This window comes from Tachyglossus aculeatus, chromosome 1, assembly GCF_015852505.1.
Source record: "Tachyglossus aculeatus isolate mTacAcu1 chromosome 1, mTacAcu1.pri, whole genome shotgun sequence".
NCBI lineage: Eukaryota > Metazoa > Chordata > Mammalia > Monotremata > Tachyglossidae > Tachyglossus > Tachyglossus aculeatus.
In genome coordinates this window covers 47,556,055-47,566,717 of record NC_052066.1, presented here as the reverse complement: position 1 = coordinate 47,566,717, position 10,663 = coordinate 47,556,055, and the positions used below count along the sequence as shown (strand labels likewise).

At 44.6% G+C, this 10,663-nt stretch overlaps 1 protein-coding gene across 1 annotated transcript in view; it reads right to left on the bottom strand.

Annotated features, from left to right (window-relative positions):
• Nucleotides 1-230: 230 nt before the first annotated feature.
• Nucleotides 231-10,663, bottom strand: part of SGPP2 (sphingosine-1-phosphate phosphatase 2) — a 102,596-nt gene continuing 92,163 nt past the window's right edge. Inside the window, exon 4 of the mRNA XM_038749129.1 lies at nt 231-855. Coding sequence (XP_038605057.1) covers nt 310-855 — 546 coding nt within the window. The 3' untranslated portion in view covers nt 231-309. The remainder of the gene's footprint in view (nt 856-10,663) is intronic.

Below are 10,663 nucleotides of genomic sequence, written 5' to 3'. Positions count from 1 at the left end.
CTCACAGTTTCAATCCCCATTTTCCAGAGGAGGTCACCGAGGCCCAGAGAAGTGAAGTGACTTGCCCAAGTTGACACAGCAGACAGGTGGCAGTGGCAGGATTAGATCCCAGCTCCTTCTCACTCCCAGGCCCGTGTGCTATCCACTACGCCACGCTGCTTCTCTCCCTTAACTCCTTAATGACACAAATCTTAGATACCAAAAGGGAAAGGGCACAAGTCATAGAAGGGTTTTTATTTTCAAGCTTTTTTCCATCTCTGACCAATTTCATCCCCGTCTCTCCTGAGCTGCCTTTAAAGCGTGTCTTTTTCAAAGTAATCCCAGGAGCCGATGGAGTATCGGAACGAACGTCGTCGCGCAAAGGCCGACCGAAGTGTACGTCACAAACTTGTAGGGCACCTCGATTTCCAGTCTCCTCCTGGCTTCTTTGTTCCCGGTCGCCACCCGGAACCACGAGTAGAGGACTTGCAGCGAGAGGCTGCGGACAAGCTGACGAACCAGAAGAACCGTCACGATCCCCACCGTGAATCTGGTCAGTCCCAAGAGGAGCAGGTCCCCGGTGATGGGCGGGATTGTCCGGAGAACGTGCTGGGTGGGCTCCGACGCCAGCTTGAAAAAGTGATTTATCCATAAGCCTAGAGTCCCTCCAGCTCCCGCCGCCAGAATGGTAGTTGTGTCTGCTCTGGTCGGGCTGTAGGATTCAGATGCCGGGTAGTTATAGCATAAGAAGAAAGGCACGACCAGGACAAATATTGGGAAGAGCAGATTGGCTGAATGAAAGTGATCAATCAGGTTCCACGCAGGGTAGGTGACGGCAATTAACAGCCCGGTGATCAGAGCTCCGCAGACCACGTCCTGCCAAAATGAGAAAATAAATAGAATCAAAAAGTATACATACAGGATTTTTATTTAGATGGCTTAATGTTAGTCTCATCTCCCCCGGCTCATAGCTCCATGGGGATAATAATAATAACAATAATAATAATAATGATGATGATGATAGTGATAGCATTTATAAAGCACTTACTATGTGCAAAACACTGTTCTAAGCACTGGGGAGGTTACAAGCTGTGTGACATTGGGCAAGTCACTTAACTTCTCTATGCCTCAGTTACCGCATCTGTAAAATGGGGATTAAGACTGTGAGCCCCCGGTGGGACAACCTGATCACCTTGTATCCCCCCAGCACTTAGAACAGTGCTTTGCACATAGTAAGTGCTTAATAAATGCCATCATTATTATTATTATTATCAGGCTGTCCCACAAGGGGCTCACAGTCTTCCCCATTTTACAGATGAGGTAACTGAGGCACAGAGAAGTTAAGTGACTTGCCCAAAGTCAAACAGCTGACAATTGGTGGAGCTGGGATTTGAACCCATGACCTCTGGCTTCAAAGCCAGTGCTCTTTCCACTGAGCCACACAAAAGATTTGCAAAAACACCAATTATGGTATTAAGCACTTTACTACGTGGCCAGGACTGTACAAAGGACTTGGGTAGACCAATCGAACAATAGATCAGTGGTATTTATCATCATCATCATCAATCGTATTTATTGAGCGCTTACTGTGTGCAGAGCACTGTACTAAGCACTTGGGAAGTACAAGTTGGCAACATATAGAGACAGTCCCTACCCAACAGTGGGCTCACAGTCTAAAAAGTGGGCTCACTGACTGTGGGCAGGGCACTGTACTAAGTGCTTGGGAAAATTCAAGACAACAGAGTTGATAGAAATGTTCCCTGCCCACAGGAAGCTAGAGGGGGAGACAGACATTAGGATAAATAACAGGGATGTTCATAAATGCTGTGGGCCTGAGGGTGACATGACTATCAGGTGCTTAAAGGGTTCAGACTCAAGTGCATAGGCAACACAGAAGGCAGAGGGATACGGGGAAATGAGGGCTTAGTTGGGGAAGGCCTTCTGGAGGAGATGTGATTTTAATAAGGCTTCGAAGGTGGGGAGAATGGCGGTCGGTCATATATGAAAGGGAAGGAAATTCCAGGCCAGAAGTAATAATAATAATTATGATGATGATGGCATTTATTAAGTGCTTACTATGTGCAAGGCACTGTTCTAAGCACTGGGGAGGTTACAAGGTGATCAGGTTGTCCCACTGGGGGCTCACAGTCTTATCCACATTTTACAGATGAGGTAACTGAGGCCCAGAGAAGTTAAGTGACTTGCCCAAAGTCGCACAGCTGACAATTGGCAGAGCCAGGATTTGAACCCATGATCTCTGACTCCAAAGCCCGTGCTCTTCCCACTGAGCCACGCTGCTTCCTGGACAAGGGGTTGGCAGTGATTCAGTTGACGGTGATGTTCTGTGAGTAAGTTAGTGTTAAAGGAGTGAAGCCGGAGGGTTGTTTTGAAGAAGGATATCATCGTGGGCAGGGAATGTTTGTTATTTTGTTATAGCGTACTCTCCCAAGTGCTTAGTACAGTGCTCTGCACATGGTAAGTGCTCAATAAATGCGATTGCTTGATTGATTGATATCGACTAGGTTAGGTAGGAGGGGGCGAGCTGACTGAACGCCTTAAAGGTGATGGAAAGGAGTTTCTGTTTAATGCAGAGTTGGATGGACAACTAATGGAGGAAAAGGAGGATTTTAGCAATGCTGTGAAGAAAGAGCTGACAGGATTTGGAGACCGATTGAATGTGTGGGTTGAAGGAGAGAGATGAGTCAAAGATAATGCCAAGATTGTGAATTTGTGATACAGGAAGGATGGTTATGTTGTCTACAGCGAGGGAAAAGTCAGGGGAGGACAGGGTTTGGGTTTGAAGATGAGGCATTCCGTTTTGGACATGTTAAGTCTGCGGTGTCAGTGGGACATCCAATTAGAGATTTCCTGAAAGGAGGTGGGCAGGGAATGTGTTTGTTGTTATATTGTACTCTCCCAAGCACTTAGAACAGTGCTCTGCCCAGTGATTCAATTGTATTTATCAAGAGTTTACTGTGTGCAGAGCACTGTACTACATTAAGCACTGAATAAATGCAATTGAATGAATGAATGAATGACAAAATATAAAACTGCAGGGAAGGAGTTGGCAGTGATTCAGTTGACGGAGATGTTCTGTGAGTGTTAGTGTTAAAGGAGTGAAGCCGGAGGGTTGTTTTGAAGAAGGATATCATCGTGGGCAGGGAATGTTTGTTATTTTGTTTTATCGTCCTCTCCCAAGTGCTTAGTACAGTGCTCTGCACATGGTAAGTGCTCAATAAATGTGACTGCTTGATTGATATCGACGAGGTTAGGTAGGAGGCTAGGACTAGAGCGGTAGATTATTATTATTATTATTATTATTATTATTACATTTGACAAGCACTGTTCTAAATGCTGGAGTATGTATAAGATAGTCAGGTTGGACTCAGTCCTTGTCCACATGGGCCTCACAGTCTAAGTAGGAAGGAGAACAGGTTTGAAAACCCCATTTTACAGGTGAGGAAACTGATGCACAGAGAAGTTAAGTGATCTGCCCAAGGTTACACAGCAGGCAACTGGCAGATCTGGGATTCAAACCTGGGTCTTTTGATTCCCAGGTCTGGGCTCTATCCATCAGGCCACACCGCTCCTCTATGACTGGGAATCATCCCATAGAGAGGATTAGATACAAGATAAGCAGGTCGGGCACAGTTCCTGTCCCACTTGGGGCTCTGTATCTTAAAGATGACACGCCAGTGAATGGCTAATAATCCTGATCATTTATTCAATCGTATTTATTGAGCGCTTAGGAAGACTGTGAAACTAGTGATTTTATTTGACACTGCAGAGAACTAGAAACTTGAAATTTATGTTTCGTTTTGAAACTCAAAATTACTGCAAAGCTCAGAGTCAGGTAAAGGTCAAATGTTGACGCTCTGCTGAAGGTGAAAGAGGTGCAGTAATTCACAGACAACTCCTCTGAAGACATATGTACCCATGGCGCTTGGCTTCCTAAAGTTCCTGGGGAAAGTTCACTGTCCTGTTCATAATACTGTTAATAATATGTATTTATTTATTTATTTTACTTGTACATATCTATTCTATTTTATTTATTTTATTTTGTTAATATGTTTTGTTTTGTTCTCTGTCTCCCCCTTCTAGACTGTGAGCCCACTGTTGGGTAGGGACTGTCTCTACATGTTGCCAACTTGTACCTCCCAAGCACTTAGTACAGTGCTGTGCACACAGTAAGTGCTCAATAAATATGATTGATTTGATTGATTGTGGTGTCACTATGGGTCGGAAACTTGACTTGAAGGCATAAGACAGAGAGGACAAGCATCGTTCTTTCCTCCTTTCGCTCCTCTGAGCCTACCCACCCCACCCCCCAACACACAATGTTATTTTTGCTAAATTTTACTTCTTTATTTTACTTGTTCACTTCTTGCAAAATTTTTTCTTCCTTGGTTTTGAGAAACAGCATGGCTTAGTGGAAAGAGCACGGGCCCAGAAGCCAGAGGACCTGGGTTCTAATTCTGACTCTGCCACTTGTCTGTTGTTTGACCTTGGGAAAAGTCACTTCACTTCTCTGTATCTCAGTTTCCTAATCTGTAAAATGGGAATTAAATCCTACTCCCTGCTATTTAGACTGTGAGCCCCAGCCCGCTGTTGGGTAGGGACCGTCTCTATATGTTGCCAACTTGTACTTCCCAAGCGCTTAGTACAGTGCTCTGCACACAGTAAGCGCTCAATAAATATGATTGAATGAATGAATGTGGGACAGGCATGGAGTCCAACCTAATTATCTGGTATCCACCCTGGTGCTTAGTACAACAGTTGGCACACAGTAAGCACTTAACAAATACTATTATTATTATTATTTGCATTCTTTTTCATGAGTTCAATTTTTAAAATAGTCCCTTCTCCAAAACTGTGTTGGGGTGTAAGTACAAATCAAAAAACATGTCAAAAGAGCTGAGCAAAGAAAAATTACATCAGATTTAGAAAGCCTGGAATATGCTGAGACATGTTCCCAGTGATATCAAAATATCAGATATAACAAAAATAAAAATATGCAGCCTCTCACAGTCCCTATATCCTAGTAACCTTGGCATTGTCCTCATTCATTCAATCGTATTTATTGAGCACTTACTGTGTGCAGAGCACTGTACTAAGCACTTGGGAAGTACAAGTTGGCAACATATAGAGACGGTCCCTACCCAATAGTGGGCTCACAGTCTAGAAGGGGGAGACAGACAACAAAACAAAACATATTAACAAAATGAAATAAATAGAATAGTAAATATGTACAAGTAAAATAAATAGAGTAATAAATATGTACAAACATATATACAGGTGCTGTGGGGAGGGGAAGGAGGTAAGGCGGGGTGGATGGGGAGGGGGAGGAGGAGGAAAGGAAGGAGGGGGCTCAGTCTGAGAAGACCTCCTTGAGAAGCAGCATGGCTCAGTGGAAAGAGCCCGGGCTTTGGAGTCAAAGGTCATGGGTTCAAATCCTGATTCCGCCACTTGTCAGCTGTGTGACTTTGGGCAAGTCATTTAACTTCTCTGTGCCTCAGTTACCTCATCTGTAAAATGTTGATTAAGACTGTGAGCCCCCCGTGGGACAACCTGATCACCTTGTAACCTCCCCAGCGCTTAGAACAGTGCTTTGCACATAGTAAGCGCTTAATAAATGCCATTATTATTATTATTATTATTATTATTATTATTATTATTATTATTCCACCCACATATTCAATGTCACCAAATCTTGTCAGCTTGACCTTCACAACATTGCTAAAATCCTCTCCATCCAGAGTGCTACTACTTTGATAATAATACTAATGATAGTATTTATTGAGCACTTACTATGTGTCAAGCACTGTTCTATCCCCCTTAACTGCTGCATCAGCCTCCTCACTAACCTCCCTGCCTCCTCTCTCTCCCGACTCCAGTCATATTTCAGTCCGCTGCACAGATCATTTATAAATGATGTAAGTTTATCCTACATAAATTACATACAATTTTGATTTAAAAAAATTCAATCCATGTCTCCCCACTCCTCAAGAACCTCCAGCAGTTGACCATCCACCTCAGCATCAAACAGAAATTTCTTACTGTCGGCTTTAAAGCTCTCAGCTAGCTTGTCCCCTCCTATTTTACCTCATTGATCTCCTGCATGGTTTGCTCCTCTAGCACCAACTTGGTCACTGTACCCCAAACTCATCTACCTCAACGCCGACCCCTTCCCCACATCTTCCCTTTGGCCTGGAATTCTGTCCCCCTTCATATACACCAGACCACCACCCTCTCCATCTTCGAAGCATTATTAAGGTCACATCTTTGTGTGTGACTTTGGGCAAGTCACTTCACTTCTCTGGGCCTCAGTTACCTCACCTGTAAAATGGGGATTAAGACTGTGAGCCCCACGTGGGACAACCTGATCACCTTGTATCCCCCCAGTGCTTAGAACAGTGCTTTGCGCATAGTAAACGCTTAATAAATGCCATTATTATCATTATTATCTTCTCCAAGAGGCCTTCCCTGATTAAGCTCTCTTTTGTTGGGGTCCCTTTCCCTTCTGTGCTGTCTATGTACGTGGATCTGTGACCTTTGGGCATTTGATATTCGCCCCACGGCCCTTATATACATATACGCCTGTCCCGCCATTGACCCCCGGCCCACGTCATCCCCCGGGCCTGGAATGCCCTCCCTCTGCCCATCAGCCAAGCTAGCTCTCTTCCTCCCTTCAAGGCCCTAATGAGAGCTCACCTCCTCCAGGAGGCCTTCCCAGACTGAGCCCCCTCCTTCCTCTCCCCTTCGTCCCCCTCTCCATCCCCCCCATCTTACCTCCTTCCCTTCCCCACAGCACCTGTATATATGTATATATGTTTGTACATATTTATTACTCTATTAATTAATTTATTTATTTTACTTGTACATATCTATTCTATTTATTTTATTTTGTTAGTATGTTTGGTTTTGTTCTCTGTCTCCCCCTTTTAGACTGTGAGCCCACTGTTGGGTAGGGACTGTCTCTATATGTTGCCAATTTGTACTTCCCAAGCGCTTAGTACAGTGCTCTGCACATAGTAAGCGCTCAATAAATACGATTGATGATGATGATGATGATCTACAAATTATAGATCATAAATTATTTATTTATATCATGGGAGCACCAGTGGTCTAGGCCTGCACTAGCCACCGTTTCTTCTGAGCTGTTTTGTCCCCAGGCCTCCTTGACTGTCTCTTAACCATGTTGTTTAAGTAAACAAGAGTAACTCTGGTGACTAAACTCTGGTCTCCAGGCGTGGTAGACTCCCAAAGGATGGAACGTGATGGGCCTTTTAGACCCAGACTCCATTTTGTCTTGCCAAGCTGCCATTTACTCAGAGTGGGCATATCACATAGCCTCTCCTCCTTTGTTTCCCCTGTCCAGATACCTGCCTTATCGGGCAGCTTGGTATGCCAAGGTCTTGAGACAGGATGGAAATGCCCCTCCCTTAGCAAGATCAAGAACTCTGGTCGGCTTATCGGTGGCATTTGCCCACTGGACTCTATAACGAGGAGCACCAGGCAGGGCCGAGTAATCAGCCGAGTAGAAATTGACTGCTGTTTGTCTTGAGGTATATAATGATAATAATAATAATAATAATAATAATACTGGCATTTATTAAGCGCTTACTATGTGCAAAGCACTGTTCTAAGCACTGGGGAGGTTACAAGGTGATCAGGTTGTCCCACATGGGGCTCACAGTCTCAATCCCCATTTTACAGATGAGGTAACTGAGGCACAGAGAAGTTAAGTGACTTGCCCAAAGTCACACAGCTGACAATTGGCGGAATGGGGGCTTGAACCTATGACCTCTGACTCCAAAACCCGTGCTCTTCTCCACTGAGCCACGCTGCTTCTCTAAGCAGCTCTAAGCTTCTCTAAGAGGTAACTGAGGCACAGAGAAGTTAGGTTAAGAGAAGCAGCGCGGCTCAGTGGAAAAGAGCACGGGCTTTGGAGTCAGAGGTCATGGGTTCAAATCCCGGCTCCGCCAATTGTCAGCTGTGCGACTTTAGGCAAGTCACTTCACTTCTCTGGGCCTCAGTTACCTCATCTGGAATATGGGGATTAAGACTGTGAGCCCCACGTGGGACAATCTGATCACCTTGTAACCTCCCCAGTGCTTAGAACAGTGCTTTGCACGTAGTAAGCGCTTAATAAATGCCATCATTATTATTATTAGCTTGCCCAACGTCACACAGCTGACAACTGGTGGAGCTGAGATTTGAACCCATGACCTCTGACTCCAAAGCCCGTACTCCTTCCATTGAGCCATGCTGCTTCGCACATCGATTGCATATGAAGCTAGGATGCTGTAGTCAGACAGTCGATTATATTTATTGAGTGCTTACTGTGTGCAGAGCTATATACTAAGCACTTGGGAGAGTACAACAGAACAATAAACAGACACATTCTCTGCCCACAACAAGCTTACAGTCTGTACCAACTGTATATTAAGAAATTCTGTATTCCTTGAAGTTGAGCTGGCCTTGACTAGTAGAGGAAACTCTACCCGTCAATCACCATTCCCTACTAGTGCTAGAAGAAGCGCTCGTAGTAATGAACTCATCTCTGACATACCCGCTCAAACACACAATGCAGAGTCTGTGAAGTTTTCTTCGACAATCAATCAATCGTATTTATTGAGAGCTTACTGTGTGCAGAGCACTGTACTAAGCGCTTGGGAAGTACAAGTTGGCAACATATAGAGGCAGTCCCCACCCAAGAGTGGGCTCACAGTCTAAAAGACAACATTAGTGTCTGTCTCCTCCTCTAGGCTGTAATCACATTGTGGGCAGGAAACATGTCTGCAAACTCTGTTGTATTACACTCAATACAAAGCAGTGTGGCTCAGTGGAAAGAGCCCGGGCTTTGGAGTTAGAGGTCAGGGGTTCAAATCCCGGCTCCGCCAACTGTCAGCTGTGTCACTTTGGGCAAGTCAGTTAACTTCTCTGTGCCTCAGTTACCTCATCTGTAAAATGGGGATGAAGACTGTGAGCCCCCGTGGGACAATCTGATTACCTTGTATCCCCCCAGTGCTTAGAACAGTGCTTTGCACATAGTAAGTGCTTAATAAATACCATTATTATTATTATTATACTCTCCCAAGTGCTTAGTACAGTGATTTGCACACAGTAAGAGCTCAATAAATAACACTGATGATGTTGATAGTTAAAAAAAAAATAGGACCCTACAAGATTTTTTCTTTTCTTATGGTACTTGTTAAATGCTTACTTTGTACCAGAGGCAGAATTGCCTAGTAGATAGAGCATGGAACTGGGAGTCAGAAGGTCCTGGGTTCCAATCCCGGCTCCTCCACTGGACTGCAGTGTGACCTTGGGCAAGTCACTTCGCTTCTCTGTGCCTCAGTTCCCTCATCTGTAAAATGGGGATTAAGATTGTGAGTCCTAGGTGGGACAGGACCCAGTTATCTTGTACCTGCCCCAGTGCTTAGAACAGTGCTTTGCACACAGTAAGCACTTAACAAATACCACAATTATTATTATTATTATTACCAAGCACTGTACTAAGCTCTGGGGTCGATACAAGCTAATCAGGATGGACACAGTCCATGTCCCACATGGGGCTCAGAGACTTAATCTCCATTTTACAGAAGAGGTAACTGAGGCCCAGAGAAGTGAAGCGACTTGCCCCAGGTTACACAGCAGACAAGTAGCAGATTTGGGATTAGAAGCCAGGTCCTTCTGACTCCCAAGCCGGAGCTCAACCCACTTGGCCATGCTGCGTCTCTATTTCAGCATGATTAACACAGGTGTTATTCTCTGAGGGTGCCTAGATTTCAGTGAGTCCTTCCCAAAATTCAAGGATCCATCCCATTGAATGCCATTAGGGGTATTAGTCCATTTTTTTTAAAAAAATAGGGCATTAAGTCCTTTTAAAAAAAAAGTCAGCATTTTCATTTAATTCATTCAACTGTATTTATTGAGCACTTACTGTATGCAGAACAATGTTCTAAGCCCTTGAGAGAGTACAATATAACAATAAACAGACACATTCCCTGCCCACAGTGAGCTGACAGTCGCTCCCCCGCCCCGTAGACTGAGCTCCCTTTTTCGTCTCCTGCTCCCCATCCCCCTGCCGTACCTCCTTCCCCTCCCCACAGCATTTGCATATATGTGTACAGATTTATCACTCTATTTTACTTGTACATATTTACTATTCTATTTATTTTGTTAATGATGTGCATATAGCTATAATTCTATTTGTTCTGACGATTTTGACACCTGTCTCCGTGTTTTGTTTTGTTCTGTCTCCCCCTTCTAGACTATGAGCCCGTGGTTGGGTACGGGCCGTCTCTATATGTTGCCGACTTGTACTTCCAAAGCGTTTAGTACAGTGCTCTGCACACAGTAAGCGCTCAATAAATATGATTGAATGAATGAAGACAGACATAACTCTGCCAATGGGAAGGGTGATATGGTGAAGACTATTTGGCACACTTCTCCCCTCCTCAGGTAAGGCATCTGTGTGTTGGCGGGGGTGGAGGGGATGGAGAAGCAGAGGGGAGAAAGAGGGGAAGGAGGCCAGGAAAGGAAGATTGAGGAGGGGAAGTTGCCCAGTGAAGGACCCTCTGCAAGATGGGCCTTGTGGAGTTTGGTACGGAGGAGGCACGTGCTTAGTACAGTGCTCTGCACACAGTAAGCGCTCAATAAATACAATTGAATGAATCCT